This window comes from Penicillium manginii (genome assembly GCF_028828005.1).
Source record: "Penicillium manginii strain IBT 31320 chromosome Unknown utg000004l:1.0-7231830.0:1.0-7236170.0, whole genome shotgun sequence".
In the NCBI taxonomy this organism is placed as follows: domain Eukaryota; kingdom Fungi; phylum Ascomycota; class Eurotiomycetes; order Eurotiales; family Aspergillaceae; genus Penicillium; species Penicillium manginii.
Genome location: NW_026643105.1, coordinates 1,172,833 through 1,190,007, shown reverse-complemented (window position 1 = coordinate 1,190,007; position 17,175 = coordinate 1,172,833). Strand labels below are relative to the sequence as shown.

The 17,175-nt window shown below is 48.3% G+C and overlaps 7 protein-coding genes across 7 annotated transcripts; 3 read left to right on the top strand and 4 right to left on the bottom strand.

Moving 5' to 3' along the window:
* Positions 1-448: 448 nt before the first annotated feature.
* Positions 449-2,721, top strand: N7533_004153 (uncharacterized protein; the record flags this gene model as incomplete). The annotated part of the gene is made up of 4 exons (XM_057100803.1): positions 449-888; positions 962-1,055; positions 1,123-2,054; positions 2,115-2,721. The coding sequence occupies 4 exons, from the start codon at positions 449-451 to the stop codon at positions 2,719-2,721; spliced, it is 2,073 nt and encodes a 690-aa protein (XP_056960433.1).
* Positions 2,722-3,127: 406 nt separating this feature from the next.
* Positions 3,128-4,211, top strand: N7533_004152 (putative GTPase MTG1; the record flags this gene model as incomplete). Its single annotated transcript, XM_057100802.1, has 2 exons — positions 3,128-3,391; positions 3,453-4,211. The coding sequence occupies 2 exons, from the start codon at positions 3,128-3,130 to the stop codon at positions 4,209-4,211; spliced, it is 1,023 nt and encodes a 340-aa protein (XP_056960432.1).
* Positions 4,212-4,398: 187 nt separating this feature from the next.
* N7533_004151 (pre-mRNA-splicing factor ISY1) lies at positions 4,399-5,258 on the bottom strand (the record flags this gene model as incomplete). The annotated part of the gene is made up of 2 exons (XM_057100801.1): positions 4,399-5,154; positions 5,256-5,258. The coding sequence occupies 2 exons, from the start codon at positions 5,256-5,258 to the stop codon at positions 4,399-4,401; spliced, it is 759 nt and encodes a 252-aa protein (XP_056960431.1).
* A 2,258-nt stretch (positions 5,259-7,516) lies between these two features.
* On the top strand, positions 7,517-8,242 carry N7533_004150 (uncharacterized protein; the record flags this gene model as incomplete). The annotated part of the gene is made up of 1 exon (XM_057100800.1): positions 7,517-8,242. The coding sequence occupies one exon, from the start codon at positions 7,517-7,519 to the stop codon at positions 8,240-8,242; it is 726 nt and encodes a 241-aa protein (XP_056960430.1).
* An 805-nt stretch (positions 8,243-9,047) lies between these two features.
* On the bottom strand, positions 9,048-10,320 carry N7533_004149 (uncharacterized protein; the record flags this gene model as incomplete). Its single annotated transcript, XM_057100799.1, has 5 exons — positions 9,048-9,293; positions 9,354-9,431; positions 9,490-9,778; positions 9,857-9,967; positions 10,163-10,320. The coding sequence occupies 5 exons, from the start codon at positions 10,318-10,320 to the stop codon at positions 9,048-9,050; spliced, it is 882 nt and encodes a 293-aa protein (XP_056960429.1).
* Positions 10,321-10,667: 347 nt separating this feature from the next.
* N7533_004148 (Cadmium resistance transporter) lies at positions 10,668-11,600 on the bottom strand (the record flags this gene model as incomplete). Its single annotated transcript, XM_057100798.1, has 1 exon — positions 10,668-11,600. The coding sequence occupies one exon, from the start codon at positions 11,598-11,600 to the stop codon at positions 10,668-10,670; it is 933 nt and encodes a 310-aa protein (XP_056960428.1).
* A 1,921-nt stretch (positions 11,601-13,521) lies between these two features.
* hexA (putative Woronin body protein HexA) lies at positions 13,522-15,844 on the bottom strand (the record flags this gene model as incomplete). Its single annotated transcript, XM_057100797.1, has 3 exons — positions 13,522-14,524; positions 14,812-15,295; positions 15,823-15,844. The coding sequence occupies 3 exons, from the start codon at positions 15,842-15,844 to the stop codon at positions 13,522-13,524; spliced, it is 1,509 nt and encodes a 502-aa protein (XP_056960427.1).
* Between the last annotated feature and the right edge of the window lie 1,331 nt (positions 15,845-17,175).

Here is a 17,175-nt window from a genome sequence, read left to right as displayed (position 1 = left end):
GGGGACAGGAACACCCATGATCATCGTCCTCGTGACCAATCATGATTTTGACGCCGGTGGGCAGGAATTTTGTGATCGCTACTAGCCTATGGTTGTCAGATAGTATTTATGATAGCCACCTGCAGTAAAAGCTCAAGTATATCGCTCGGTAGGATATAGGGAAGATACCGAGTCGTATACTAACCTTGATATGTTCACCAACTCTAAGATTACAGATACTGACATAGTTACTAGCAACAACCAAAGTAGTAATAATCACAGATCCTGATAAGCTGGAAGACACAAGGTGAAATGATTGGATCTCCCCAGTTCTTGTTCAACAGCCAAGGACCCACTTCGCCTCGTCAGTCATAGACAGCTTCTCAGGGCCTCCAGGGCTCTTGATCTTCACATTACTATTCAAACTGCAACTTTCTCTGGTCCCAGATTGCTCAAAAGTTAGGGCACAATGTCATTGATATCAGCTTTCCGCCCTCCGTCCACACGAATCTCGTCTGCTCGCCGGAGATCACGGTCACGGTCACGACCACGCCGACGAAGAAGAACAAGCAACAATCAACCTCATGAACAAGATGATGCCCATTCAATTATCACACCATCTAAGCACACACCACGGCCCTTACGGGTGCTGCGTGGCTCCGTGGCGGCCGGTGGACCACTGCGTCCATTTCGCCTAGTGAAGCAAGATATCGTCAATCTACGCCGACGATGGAAATCCGATTGGACTGTGTTCAACCAACTCATTTTTGCCAGTGCTGTCTACGTCTTCTTCACGAATCTTCTGCCAGGTATCACGTTCGCCAGTGATCTCTACGTGTTGACGGGCAAGACTTGGGGCACCATCGAAGTGGTGTTCAGTACCGGACTATGCGGCATCATATTCTCAGTGTATGTACTCTTGATTGGGCAGGGCAGGTTTTTACAAGGTGTGGTTACCAAGAGACTGATTCCTGAACTTCAGGTTCTCCATTCAACCCCTCACCATTCTCGGCGTCACTGGCCCGTTTTCTGTCTTGGCGGAGAACATCTATTCGTTGTGTGACGAAGTATTCCAGGTATGTACTAATAGCTACCGCTATTATGCTTTGCTTTAGAAATGACTGACGCTCTTTTTCTATCAAGATTCCATTCCTGCCATTCATGGCATGGTCTTTGATTCATTCGGCGTGGATGCACTATGTCCTGGCGATAATCAATGCCCACGACTGGACCATGCGTTATGTGACGACGTTTGCAACGGAGATATTTTCTCTTCTCAACAGCATCATCTATTTCCACAAAGCCATCCAAGAGCTTGAGAGAGCCCATGAAAGTCTCTCCTTTGCCGCTTTTCTCTACGCCGTGATCGGTGCCGTGGGAACAATGCTGCTTGCCATATTCCTTTCTACGGCTGAGAGCTGGAAACCCTTGTTTCATCGATACATTCGTCTCGGTCTCACGGAATATGCCGCTGCTATATCCATCATAATATTCATTGGTCTACCTCATGTTGGCGAGCTGGCTGACCTGGACAAAATGACCCTGGCTGTCAGCGACTCATTCCGGCCAACCTCCCCAGAACGAGAAATATTTTTCGTTGAGTTTTGGAAACTGCCAACACAGTGGATTTTTGCATCTCTTATCCCTGGGCTTATCATAACAGTCCTATTCTTCTTCGATCATGAGGTCAGTTCGATTATCTGCACGATTGATCGATATGGAACGCGAAAACCAGGCGGATTTGCTTGGGATATAGTCCTTCTGGGCACGACTACGGCACTGTGTGGCATTCTGGGCATCCCACCTTCAAATGGACTCCTCCCCCAGGCCCCGCTACACTCGGAGTCCTTGATGCACACAGAGAAAGAAGAGGGAATCATTATCGTGGATGGCGAGGAAAAGGTCCAAACACGCGATGTGAAACGAGTATACGAGCAAAGATGGTCCGCTTTTCTCCATTCTGGCGCTATCCTCTTGTTTATCAGTCCACCATTCATGAAAGTCCTGGGCTTGACGCCTACTAGCGTTCTAGCTGGATTGTTTCTTTTCATGGGCGAGCAAAGCCTGTCGGTCAAGTAAGCAGACAGCTCGAACTAACTCTGGTACAAGACCCTGCTAATGACTATTGCACACAGTCCTATCCTATATCGCACATTTTACCTTCTTACTCCGCCATCTGAGCTTCCGCCCCTTCCCCAATCCTTGCAGAAAAGCACACAGTCAATATCAACCGATGCTCAAACAACCCCTAGCAATCCGTCTTACCTTCCGATACATCTTTATACGATCCTGCAAATCGTTACTACGGTGATTATTTTCATTGTCACACTCACCCGCGGCGCCCCTGCTTTCCCTGTCCTCATTATTGCTCTTGTACCGTTCCGTCTTCTGGTAATGAAGCGATGGTGGCCTCGCGAAGCCCTCCGCTTCGTCGATGCATGGGCTTGTCGTGAGGGTACACCAGAAGATGACGAGGATGCCCAATCAAAGAAAACCGAGCAGATACATGAAGACAGACCAGTATTGAGTGAATATGGTGTACTGGGGCATGATTCTGGTTTACAAAGTAATAGACTATCGAAAGATACCGAAAGAAGGCCAAACTCGCACCGTGCTAGCGGATCGAGAGCTGATATTGGGGACCAGGAGATTTGGGGTATGACTGGCGATGACATGGATCGCGAATGGATCGGACTGGAAGACCAAGGTCTCCCTGATGAAGAGTTTGGCCGCCAACGATGACATTGATCTTATACTGGCTATCATGAGAGATATAGTAGGCTAGTAATCAATGCATTCGAGGCAGCCAAACTCTGCTAACGAGACAGTGGTGATTTTCGGGGACTTTGCCCGCAGTGATAGTTGTGCTAAGCCCTGGAGCCTGAGGTATCCATAATTACTGTCCGTCAGCGTTGAAGTCATGTTTGGTCACAATAACAGCGATCATAGATGTCTCAACTAGGTTGTTAGTGCTAGTACATAAAAAGGTTGGGTTACACCGCCCACCCTGCCGCCTTTATCATACTGGCAATATTTTCTTTCCGCAGCATGTTAACCGCTCGATAACACTCCTTCAACTCGCTTGGTGAACCTTGGGAGTCGGAAATGACTATCATCTTACTTAGCTGACCTTTGTTATTACACAACAATGGCGCAGTTTATACCGCGTCATGTCTTTCCAAATTACGGGGCAATACCAAGGTCCTACTTCCTGGGACATCATCGCGCCGGTTTGACCCAGATGAAGAACATGCTCGCAACAATCGATTATGTGGTCGAATGCCGAGACTACCGCGCCCCTGTCACTTCAATAAACCCTCTCTTTGAAGAAGCTTTGGGCAAGAAGCGACGCATAGTCGTCTATACTAAGAGAGATCTTGGCAGCGTCCCCAAATCTTCATCACGGCAGGTGGTCAGTCGTATTCTTTCATTTCTGGATAATGCCTACAGCAAACTGACAATTTCCATTCTAGACAGAGAATAAAGTACGTGGCTTCGATCCCAACAGTGCTGTGTTCTTCACCAGCTCAGCCTCCCGCGCCGATGTATCTCAAATAATCAAACACCTCCGAAACGACGCGGCCGCTCCAGATAAACTGACTGGATCTCGGGTGATGGTCGTCGGAATGCCCAATGTTGGCAAATCAACGTTAATAAATCATCTAAGGAACCATGGCGTGGGCAAGGCGAAAGCCCTGAAAACCGGTGGTCAGCCAGGCATTACTCGAAAAATCGCAAGTCCGGTGAAGATTATTGAGCGCGACAGTGGCGCACATGTATATGTACTTGACACACCCGGTGTCTTCATGCCATATGTACCTGACGCAGAAAATATGCTCAAGCTGGCGCTCTGTGGCTGTGTCAAAGATGCGGTCATCTCGCCTGTCACCCTTGTGGACTATCTATTATACAAGATTAACTTGCATGATGCGCAGGCGTATCAGCGATGGTCAAAACCTACGAATGAGGTGATGCCCCTTCTCGAAAACTTTGCGCGAAAAACCGGGCTACTTGGTAAAGGCGGAGTGCCCATCATCGACTCTGCGGCTTTACATCTCGTCCAGAAATGGCGACAGGGCGACCTTGGTCGCTTTCTACTGGATGACCTGGATGCAGAGAAGCGCCAAAGAGATGACCCTGATTATAAACCTCAGATGAGCATGTCACAGGCATTGAGGATAGAGAGAGTCACTCGGAAAAACAGATCGGATGTGAATAGCAGCTCCGAGTAATGTATTGTACATATAACGAAAGAGAACCCCCCGTGAATCAAGAATATAATCTTTTGAACGACCAAGTCGATGTATCACAAAAAAAGAACTAAGAACAATGCTCGAGATGGAATATTTCGCGGAAAAATCCGTAACGCCGAGAACTGAAGAAAGAAAAAAACCCTCAACCTATGCAGGAGGAAGAAGCTTAGGATATCTTATCCAATAGGCGTCTCCGTCGTCGGTCGACCATCTCCTCTTGAACTTCGTCGAGTGTAGGAAGTCGCCATTCCACACCGTCTCCGGCATCACCAGGTAGTGGTTCCCAGCCATCCTCAGCGTCGTCATCGCCTTGACCACGTAAATGCTCCACCGCTTCTTTTTCCTTCTGCTTTTCATATGCAAGCAGCGTCCCATCCTCCTCATCAAGGCCATAACCGAAGTAGTTGGCATCGACCTTCCTGGTCGCAATGTCTCCACCGCGACCGGTACCAGCGCCCTCCTGTTCCTCCGCAGGGCCCTTGCCCCGGCGCGCCGCCGCCTCAAACATTTCCTTGACACCAGGTAATTCTCGGGCACGGCCGAAATATCGATAACCCTTTCCACCGCCCGGTATTTCACGCCCTTCGTCGTCGTAGACCCGACCGGATCCGCGCATGTAGTTCGGCCCGCCGAGATTTTTGATCTGCATTTCCCATGCCCATTTCTCCCGCATGAGCTTGTTGATTTCGTCGTTCAGATCGCGGATCTGGTAGTCGCTGAGACTGGGCTCTTGGATGCGCGAGACTTTGCGAGAGACTTCCTTCAGGACCTGGCCGCGCCAGCGCTCGCACGTGGGGACCGCGTCGATACTGGTGATGGCCTTTGGTCGTCGAGTACGGGTGACGTCTATGATGCCCATGTCCGCTGCCTGCTGCGCCCGAAAGCGGTACAGCATGGACTGCGCCTTTTCGCTGTTTCGAGCCTGTTCATGGCGGGGAGGTTGAGATTAGCAAAATCGTACGGCAGGTCGCGAGCGGGTAAAGTGGTTTCGAGAGGGTTTGAATTAGATGATAAGATACTTACCATTTTCAAGGATATGTCAAACCGACGACCCGGTTTGTGATTGAGGGTCGTGGGAGGTCCGGGTGGTAAAAGTGAAGCTTGACCGTTGAGGTTCAGGTTGCTGCGCTTATCGTCACGTGCTCGCCGTTTTATCGGCCAGCCCATCGCATCCCGTAGGAATTGTCGCCAATCCAACCATTTCCCAGCTGACCTACATCATGAAGAATACGATGAAGGTTACCGTTGATCTTCCTCTGTCAGATCATACACGCTTCTTGGTCTCGCTCATTGAATAAACGATCTCCAATACGATGTAATCCATGGAAGAATTTTAAATTAGCATGGCCAACTATCAACTATGAACCTACTCTACTAGATTAACTACTAACTTAAGATCATGAGCACTATCTTCACTGAAATTAGGTTAAACTTTTTTTTTTGGGAAATTGGGGCTCCTCGCTTATGATCGGGGGTCATTATCGGGATGTAAACACTGCCTCAATGTGAGCATTATAGACCAATGATACTTAGTCATAATATGGACCAATTAATAATTCGGCGTCAGCAGTATGATTAGTTATAAATCCAACGAGCACTTTTTGACTTCCAAATGACCTTAATATTACTATTTATGTGCTCCACATTCAAAACGCTGTATCATTTCCTCTTACTGTGGTCGGATATACACTGTGGCGGCCACTAATCGCCATCTATCTCAACCGAATCTATTCTGTGATGGAATACTGCTGGATGAATTAGAATTGGATCCTTGAAATAGACCAAGGAATGGATCACTTGAGTTATATCCATGGGATGAATCTTAGTTGGAATTAGTAAGCTCCCTAATAAAGGGCCTTGGCTCGAAGTAGTAGTGGGTGGGTATGACATGGCATTGATATCGAGATCAATGGTCCTAGGAGTGTCGCGCAGCGTAAGCAGGAGCTTCTTTCCTCTCGTTTAACCTTATCTCTGATAGGCTAATATCTTGCTGTCATGTCATCATTCCACAAGAAAAGTACCCAGCTTCGATGAAATCCAACATCATCTACGGATCCCACGGAGTAGGATCTGAGCCTGGTACACTGGTAAAATCCACATTCCTATACCGTAGTATCAAACATGTTACATTGAATTGTTAGTGAGACTTGGCTAATTTGAAAAACGAGGATCATGAAAAATGGTCAAGTTGTATTGATCGATGGTACCTTTCGGCGAACCGGAGCTTCCAACAAGCATGGTTTCACAGAAGCTATAGCTCTAGGTTATTCTGGGTCTGACTACGTGGAATGACCCTTCTACTATTCTCGGATATCATATCTAACCTGGTATTGGGTGCTTACGAAGAAACGGAAGTGGCGGGTATCTTTACGTTGCGGCTTGCTGATTCTTTGGGAGCGAATAGTATCGCAGCAATAAGCTTTGCGGGAAGAGAAAAGTTTTCCTAGTTAAAAGAGCGCGAAATTATTCCCAGAATATCGAGAAAAACAAGTTTGAGTGGGTCTGCGAAGGGGCGGATAGGTATTAGATGCGTAGATTTTGTGATCGTTGTTGTAGTGACCGATACCTTCCAAATTTCGAGTAGGGAATTTTTTGGTCCGCATTTATGGCATCATTTATTTATTTGATACTAAGAAATCTCATGAAGCCAAGCTTCTTGGAATGTTAGTCAAGATGTTCACAGCTAGGTATCTTTGCGGATGACACGTGAATAACAATGTATAGCGCTGGTTCTCCAAGCCCATAAAAGAAAATTAATATTATCAAACTTTTATATAGCTACCTAGGTACCAAGGTACTTAGAAATGGAAGACAACTCGAACTTTACCTATTTCCTGCTAGAATCACACACACACTTGGGTATGTTTTCTCAGATATATACCCGTGAAAAACATCCATGGATCAGGTGCAATGCTTTGCCTTGGGAGTAAGCGATACAATCCTATCTTTACACTCCGATTGGTGCCTTTCCAGACTCGCAGCGTCTCCTACCGAATACGTCTCGTATGTGTGACGAATGACAGCTATCTGGGAATATCCCGGGCTATTTTTATAACTGGAGAGAACTGCAAACTTCGACTCTTTCAAGTTATACGAATACCACACTCCGTACAACATTAACCGACCTTCCCAACTACCCCTAATTACATCCATGGTAAGCATGTAGTATGAATCTCTATCGCTTTATTAATAATATATCTGATAAGCCAACCCCCAACCCCTCGAGGCTCTGCTTGAATCCCGACACAGATTTTATCGCTCCATCAGCGCTTTGCCATGGCAGGATGGCGGATTACTCAGGGGAAAAGCTGCTTGTGCTTACGATAGCCTTAATCCCCGTTCAGGTGATCTGCGTGGGCCTTCGGCTTCTCGTCCGACACAGGAGCCAAATGAAATTCGGCTTCGACGACCTCGTGGTTGTTGTCTCGTTAATGGGGCAACTTGCTCTTGCAGGGGTGATTATCGGTATGCCAGTTGGATTAGCAAACTTCTATTGTACTGGAGCCCTGCTAATACGAAACGGTGTAATCAAAGCCGAGCTGAAATTATCTGGCATCGGTTACCACATAGCATATTTAAAGGCTACAAATCCGAACCTCATAATATTGGAACGCAAATTTCGGCTGATGCAAGCTTATATCTACGTGGTCATCGCCAATCTTCCGAAGATATCGATTCTCATCCTGTATCGTCGATTATTTGCCCCGACAATATTGCGACTTATCAGTACTGCGATGATATGGGTTCTCGCTGTCGTTATCGTTGTCAAGATTCTCCTCGTTTCCTTTGTATGTCGACCTTTCGCGGCAAATTGGAATCAAGATATCCCCGGTAGTAAATGCTTGAATATGCAGTCTGTTTCTTCCTTATCTACTCTACCAAATATCATTACCGACGTCGTGATGCTTCTTCTTCCCGTCCCGGTGATATGGTCCCTACACACAAAACTTATAACCAAGATACAGTTGACATTCACATTTGCTCTTGGTAGCCTGTTAGTATGCGGATAATCGACGAAAGGAAAGCGCATGTGCTAATTATGAGAAATATCTAGTGGCCTCGTCACATCTATCCTACGATTCCAATTCTTTTTTGCTACCAAAAGCTATGACGTGACATGGTCTGCCGTCCACCGGAGCGTATGGACTGAAGTTGAGCCGGCTGTGTATCTAATATGTGCTTGTATAATCACATACAAGCCCCTTTTTGATTGTTTCAGTCTCGTGAGGTCAAGGAAGGTCTCTTCAGATGGCTCGCATGCGCAGGGCGCCCAGGATCTACGCTCTCAAGACCAGTGGGTCACTCTGGAATAAAAAACCTCAATCCGAATTCTACATAGGGACTTGAAATGGCATAGAGATACCATTATGGCGTGGCTCTTAGATTTGTTACTTTCCAAGGTTAAACGAGAATGTCATGATATGGATTCAATAATGAAATATGAAAAAAGTATTCATCCGGAGAAAAGCTACCTAAAAATGCCCCGAATACTTCTAGTAGCGCGGGTAGTAGCTTCTTTAAGCCTACGTCTGCGTGATGGATCCTTTTCCGACTCGGATGCATCATCATCGAGCTCGCCGCACATCCTTGCTGCTTCCATCTGCTCTTGTCGCGCCTTTTGCGTATGAGACAGTGGAGCCGGAAGAGGCGTCGCGGCCAGGCTTGCCGCAGGCGATTCATAATGTATAGAAGGCGGGGTAGCCTGCCTGTCTCTATCAAAAGTGGGAAGATTGTCAAGATCCTGCTTTGTAGAGCACAGGTGTAAGTGTCCCGTGTTATCTGGAAGTGATGCAACGGCGATCATATGGCGCCACCCTACTTCAGAAAGTCTCCTATTCTTGGGAACATTGCGGCCTCCATCAGAACGCCAGGGAACTTAGCCGGGCCGTTGCTTGTATTCATTACTGCCCTGCCGAGACCTGGCGCTTGATTATGAGGATCCTGTGTATGTAGAATATCTGGATCTCCTTGAAAGATATCCATATCAGTGGATCCCGTATCGTCAAGACAATAATAGGGCTGGTGAACCAATGAGCCTGGAATGCGCAGGTCAATGGTAACCTGAAGAGGAAGAGATGAAATTAGACAAGCTATGTATCAAGTGTATTATGACAATCTCACCGGGTGCTGAAACTCTTCAGGATACAGGGGGTAGATCATATCAGATAGATAACTGGGAGATGGATCATCCCCGTTGCGCTGTAAGGATAGTCAACATCATCAACTAGTAAGTAATGAGAGTTGCAGTAGAACACACCCCTTCCACCCAGAATCCTTTATGGCCATCGTGTTTCCTGTTGACTTCCAGGAACTCATCAACATCGAACTTTTTTGCGCGGCCGAGCTTTTTGCCCTTTGACCAAAATGTCACATAGCCGGGCCACCAGTTCAACTCTCCAGATCGATACGCTGCGATTATCGCATCCACATTTGGAAGTTGCTCGGTATGGTCTCCTGACGCAACGAGTTCTTCTCTAATAGATTTCAAACTTCCAATGCGGGAAATAACCGCCCAAGATAGACCTGGCTCCGCGGCAATCATATCCCTGAAAATTAAAATATTAGATGATGTTCTTCTCTTTCCTTTGTATTTGATGCGTATCTTGCTATAGGGTGTCTCTTACTCTCGTTGTTTCTTGAGCCCATCATACATCTTGAGTCTGGCTTCAAAGATAACAGGCATAATTCCTTCTTCAAGTCTTGCATGACATCTCTCAATCTGGCCGTAGATGTCACTGTGGTACGAACTCATCATTAGCACACCTCGAGTTTAAACATCGACTACTAGCGCTAACTTTTCATGGATATCCGGCTCGTTCGTTGACCACCCCACAGGAACATTATTGTAAATAGTGATTAGAGGATCATGGCGCTCCCGCGTCCTTGGCCTTGACAAGCGAGAGGGCGAGTCTGAACCTGCCCGGATTTACCATCGACTCTGACCACCGGGGGGGTTCTGCTTGGGGGTTTCTTGTCTAATTCGACGTTTCTGAGGGGCTACTAATTTCGAAGCTGATTCATCTCGCACTCTTTTGGAAGTCTTTTTACTTGGCTCAGGGGCTTCTGTGTTGCGCTTCTGTCGAGGCATCTTGGAATAGGAGTAGGTGACGGACGGTGCTTGAGTACAGCATGTTGGATTCGGGGGAGCATCGATTTTTGAAGCAAAATGTGGGAGGTCTCTTCACAAAGATAGATGGGACAACTCTGTCCGAGTCGATGAATAACTCTTATAAACAAATATTTCTAGTCAAGGACCGAGGTCCTAGCGAGGTGATCAATGAACTGGAAGCATGGACACCTTGGAAACGACTTTTAAAAAGATATTTTGTCAAAGAAATCTCTTTTTCCATAAAATATCAAGTAACATCAACGTCCCTCCTAGTGTGAGAGTCATTCTCGGAGGCGGGGTGTTGAGCGGCAGTCTTTGTCTCATCGTCAAAGGGGGGGTTCAACTTCAGTCCTCGAAAGACCATCATCAATGGATGGCGAGTCTAGCATTTGAGCCCCCGTCTCCTCGGAAGCATTTTTCTTTTCTTGCTTCCACTTCCACCACTGGAAAAGCCCCATCCCACCAATACACAACAGTAGCAGCCCGGTCGTAGAAACCGCCATAACAAGCCTACCAGGATGAGAAGCGATATCCCCATCAATGTGTTCAATAGACCACGGATAAGCATCGGACTTCACAATAATGTAAATGCCGAGCCCCATGTAAAGAAACGGCACAACATAGTCGGCATATCTCTGCGCAAGTTTCAGAACATGCCTCTGCTTCATGACCAGCCACGCGGCCAGACACCACACTCCCAGAAGGATGTAGTAGACAACGACATAGACAGCAATCTCCGCACCCTTTGCCTGCGAGAAGAGCGGTATGTATGTCCCGATATTATCACCCCCGTTGATAACCGTCATCGACGCGACCTTGAAGATGTCCTTGAATGACCCCAATCTGGATCGTATATTCCTCCTCCCTGTATCTCCTTCCACGGTCTGCCCATCTTCCCTCTCGCCTTCCTGATCAATGGCATCGCCATCATCCTGCTCCTCCATTTCCTCCTCCTCGTCTTCATCATCCCCGCCAAATATCAGCCCAATCAAAGCCCAAACACCCAGAAGCAAAGGCAATAACCCCAGAAACCCAATCGGCTCCGAAGGCAGAACAAGCGACACGCCGAACCCGATCATACTAATCACCACAATAACCGTAAACCCCAGATACTGCCCGATTGTAATCTTCAATGGAGTGATGCTAGTATTCTTGCGTGTACTTGCCTCGGCAAAGAACGTGACCAGCACGAATGCATCGTCGATATTCGTGATCGCGAACGACGCACAGGCCGTCCCGATCGCTTTGCCGAATTGCATCACGAAATATTTATGTTATTCGTTGGTGTCAGTGCCCTTCAAGTCTGCGACTGGTCCGCTGGTCTTCTGGTCTGTCGGGTGGAGGGCTCTTATGCCCGAGTGTACTTGACTTAGCCAAAGCGTGGCCCGGCCAGGCTGGCGGTGGATATATGCTGCTTGGCTGCAGTGACCGCAGGGCCACAGCTATGCTCTTTTCTCAAGCTCTGCTTGTCTCTGCCCTGGTCGATATTCTCTGTGGTGGTTTGACTGGATGCGGAGGGGGTCTGGTATCTGGATCTGGATCTGGAACTGAACGGGGCGGGTCGCGCTGTTGGGTCGAAGTTTAATCGTTACTTGGATCAAGTGTGGCTCATCATGTTGATATTGATATCCGTCGGAATGGATCTAGATTCCTCTTCACAAATATGCGTCGTAGCAAAGCACAGCAAATGACAAGTCACGCTGTACGGAGGATGAACTATTGCCAGGCATCCAAATTGCCCCGTAGGGCTGATCACGTGGCGCCGATCACTGGGCGGAGATGGAATTACTAGATTTCACCTGGGTAGAGTATATGATTAGTGTCAATTTTGTGTTTGCAAGTCATTTTGTGGATTAGGTATATTATTAGGATTTAGAGAGATTGTATGTAGAGTTTCTTGGTCCAATGGCTGGTGGAAGTTATTCTATTTGTGATTTTGTTTTCGGAGTTTGCAGCGGACTATATTATGCCGCCTGCCAGGGGTTCGAAAATACGGAAATCACAACGTACTATTCTTGTCATCGTATTAATTTAAATCGTTCTGCGCTCATACCACAGTATTTAATCATATAGTATGATACTACTCCGTAGTAAGTATCGAATTATTTATGGTAGTAGTCTCGGAATATGGAGTACTATTTATAGCCGGCATTTACCAGTACCTAGTACCTAGGTAGGTACGGAGTACAGACAGTAGTTCCAAGATTACTACCTACCTAGGTAGGTATTTACTTCATTGCCCACCTGGGCAGGTGGTATTCCAAGTTGAAAAAAGCAGATGTGTCTGTCTACCTACAGAGCAGAACAGGCCGCATTGTAATTGAAAAGGGCCTTTTCATGGAATTTAGGACTCGGAGGATCCAGAATATATTTCCGACCAGATCGGGAGGCCATCGGACTTCGGGATAACAAAACAGTCACGGTCACGGTACCAGAGCCATTTGAATGCCCAACCGATCAGACGTTCATGCATGAACTTGAACTTGGAATTCCAAGGTGATACAGCATTACAGTCGTTGTAGGTTTTCTTGGCCAATTCAATGACCATTGATTTCCAAGGGAACTTCAAGTTGAAGCTTATCGGTCACTAGCTCTGGAAACCCATGGAACTGCCCAGGCGCCATGACGAAACTTGGTAAACAAAACAAGCCGAAAAAAACAAAAAAAAAACAAAAACAATAGCTTTGGAACGGGCATGGAGGGACCGCCCACTTCCCGCGCCACGATCCGCAGGGTCTTCGACTCAAGGCCAATTTGAGCCGAGACGAGTGATTATTCACAGAGCGAGGTCTACAGAAAAAAATTGACATCGTCAGAGAAATGATTCTTACATTATCGCTAGGTACATGGCTCAACCTCAGTCCACCACAAGCAGGCGAGAGGAAACTAAGCTGGTTGAACTACAGGGAGACATAGACATTGGAAGAAGGGGGTTAAGAGTAAAAGCCCATATTTAGATTTTCACACCAAAGGCAAAATAGTTCGCAACCGTCGCGGAAAGGAAATCGTCAGACAGAACATAGGAAATTAATAATCACAAAAAGAAATAATAAGTTTATCATCACGTATTCACGACAAATACCTCAGCCCAGTTGGAGGCGAAGTCAAGTCAAGTCGTAACAAAAAGACAATCACATCACATCATGGCTAGAGCCGAGGAAATGACCCGGGAAAATACATTTACAGACGGGAGCCGTGGATGACCTTGAAGTCGACGACGAGCTCACGGCCACCGTCGTTGATGACGAGGGCACGGACGGAGCCACGGCCGTCAGCAAAGGCATCGCGGATACGCTTGAACAAACCACCCTGGGTGATGACAGGGAGACCCTGCTTGACGTCACCGGTCTCGGTCATGGCAACGAGGCGGTTGTCGTCACGGAGGTCCAGGATGCGGTAGGTCTTGTAGACAGGGCCGAGCATGGTCTGGACGACAACGGAGGGGGAGGGGTTGGAGACGAAGCTGGACTCCTCCTGCAGTTGGCGGGTGAACAGGTCGACACCGAGGTAACGGTGCTGGCCGGTCTGGGGGGAGACGGAGATGCGGATGACCTGGCAAGGACGGCCCTGAAGGATCAGGATGTCGCCAATGCGGACGAAGTGGACGGGGATGGGGACGGTCTCGCCGGCGGTGCCCTTGTTACGGGGCTCCACAATGCGGACCTCCTCGCGAACACCTTCGGAGAAGCGGGCTGGGCCACGCTCGTCAGCGACGATTTCCTCACGGTGATGGTGGTCATGGTGGTGGAAGGGGTGCAGAACGCGGTCGGCAGCACGCTCCACGCCACGGCGGAAGGAGTGGTACTGACCCTCGTCGTCGTAGTAACCCATCTTGCGAGATGTAGGTGCGGTGTCACGGACAGTAGTCTGAGAAACACGGACAGTAGAAGCCGGAGCCTGGGGAGCGTAAACTTCGCGACGGGCGATGGTTTCGCTGGGGTAAGCGGAAGCGGGCTGGGGCTGGTAGCCTCGGTCGTAAGAAACGTCGACGGGGTAGGTCGGCGAGTAGTCTTGAGACTCTACGGGCTGGTAGCGACGGTCAAAGGAGACGTCGGCTTCGTAGGCGGGAGCGGTACGGCGGCGATACTCTCTCTCAGTAACGTCGAGTTGATCCTCGACGACTTGATCGTAGACTTGGGGACGTTCCTCGAAACGAGTAGAAGACTGACGGTGGTCGGGGTAGCTATAAGGGGGGGAAGAAGTAAAAAGTTAGCCGAAGATGTCCGGGGGGTTGAGTGGATTGGTGTAAACATATAAACAAAACAAGAACGGGGGGACACCGCTCATTGGGGGGAGTGGAGCCCGTTTCGTGACACGTAATTTAGTCTGGGGCTAAAATCGGCGCCTCTAGACGATAGCGTCTCCACTATTTCCCAGCGGTGGCTCGTGTTTGGGCACAAACCAAAGACCCAGCTGGGAGAATCGGGAAGGCTGGGTAAACAAAGGATGGGTTGCGCAAAACAAACGTACCGTTCACGGGTCAGATCAACCTCGGCTGCGTAGCGCTGGTCAAACTGCTGGGATTGCTGGGATTGCTGCTGGATGTCCTGAGACTGCGAGTAATCCTGAGTGTACTTGAACTCCTGCTGATACTGCTGGCTCTGTTGCTGCGGCTGGAACTGCTGTTGCGAGAACTGCTGGCTCTGCTGCTGGAACTGAGGCGGGAATTGGTTGCGGGGAGCTTCTTCCTTCACACGAAACTCGACTTCTTCTCTTCCTTGGACACGGGGGTCTTGGAGAGTGGCGGAGATTCGAGTATCTTCCCGTTCGACGCCTGAAGTGCGATCAAGTTGAACTTCTCCCTCTACTCTCGTCTGAGTAGTTTCAGAGACAGCGTCACTCCGGTACGACGACGGGAAGACACTGAAGGGGATGGGGACGCGGGCGTCAAAGTCCAGATTGACTGACTTTAGAGCGTCTTTTCTTGAATTCCTCTCGAACTGTCGCGAAACAACTCGAAAGGTTAAACAAGAAAAGACTTGACGGGGAGAAGTCTTTCTCGGAGGGGAAAGAAGTGGGGAGAAAAGAGGTGATCGGGGAGATCAGATCTTTCAATGGATGAATGAAGAGGGGTAAGTACAAAGGTACAAACGGGAATTGAAGTGATGAAGAGGATAAGAGTAGAGTTGAAAGTGGAGGATGGAGGAAGCAGGAGGGGGAAGGTGCGAGACAAGGTTATTTATTGTTTCGCGGTTGCGCGGTTTGGTTTGTTTACCCCCTTTGGCCCGATCGGTAGGATCGGCTTCCGAGGTTCCTTTCTCCTCCCGTGGAAGGGATTTCTTTAGAAATATCTATATAGATTGAGTATATACTCTCTGGAATGTGTCATGTTGCCCTCTGGAATGTAGTCTATTTGGACTTCATTCTTCTCTACGGAACATCACTGATTCCTTTTCTCTCTTCAGTACAGAGTACTGTACAAATACTTTCCCGTACAACAATACAGATACAGTGTATTGTACACGGTGTGTCTGTACTCACCGTCACATGTGTTGGCTGCCATGGCAACCCCCCAAAATCGCCGGGTCCCGCCGATCGGCCGCTTTCCCTGGTTCCTTCCCTTCCTGCTTCCCCGTGCACCACAACTTGCACTTGTGCTTTTTGTTTATTCCGAGTACTCCATACAGCCTACTTGAACTATACTCAACTAGGCCACCCTCTTCCTGGTTCGCGTTTCACCCCAATTGACGCAATTCACAGTCAATTGCCATCCCTCTCGTCCCTCCACTACGGAGTACTGTACCCTTTCCCTCTCAACCTGCATCAAACCACCAGTGGACCCGACCAACGCACTGTCTGATCTCCACCCGTATTGTGCGGTAATGGATGCATCACGCCCAACCTCCCTCCGGTGAATCGGGCATCCTGCAGGCGTCTAGACCCGCCAGACGCTAATCTGGAGGGCTGGGCAACGAAGCTGAGCTGAGCTGAGCTGTGCTGGGGGTGCTCCACCCGAGCATTGAGGTGCATCGAGGCGAGTGTAATTCCAAGGCGAAGTGGACTGTGATTGTGGACAAGTGGAGCTGTCTCTCTTGTCCCATCCATTTCATCACTCTGTCGATCAATGGCGGTGCCTTGATACTGCTCCGTACAGTTACAGTTACAATTACAGGTACAGGCACTCCGTACTCCATACTCCGACCCGTACATTACACACTAATGTCGAATCGGAATGTGTACATCCGATTTATTGACTGCACAGAGCACAGAGCACAGAGCACAATGAACAAATGTACAAAAATACTTTACTACAGTGGCAAATTTACATGTAAAACAGATGAACCCCATCCAATTGATTCGATTTGTTTTCCCAGCCTGCGAAAAAAAAGTACATCTATGAAACAGCGTCTAAAAAAAAGGCTGGTTGAAGTGACCAGGGGGCCGGGGAGGCTGGCGAACACATGCATGATTTACCCGCCACCTCACCTCCCCCATCCGTCCCAGCCCAATCCAATCCAACCCAACCCAACGAGAGACATCATTATACACGGTGAGAAAGAAACGAGGGTATCAAAGTGTATATCGTACGCAATCACCACCAAAAAAAACAAAGAGAGCCCTCGATTCTCCGCCTCCCCTAACAAACCAGGGGGCAGGTAAAGAGAAAGTATCGAGGGAAAAACAGGGCCAGGCTGCCATTGGCTCTGCCCCAGATAAGAAAAAAGTGAAAGTAAAAAGAAAAAGAAAATAAAGTGAGAGTGAAAGTGGAAACAGGCGGGGAGACAAACCCACGATCGGGGCCGCGTATATCAGTCATTAAGATTAGATCCACTTGGAATTGGAGTCCACGCCTGTCTGGTCAAGACATGACGCCGGGTATCTTTCCTTCCCCCA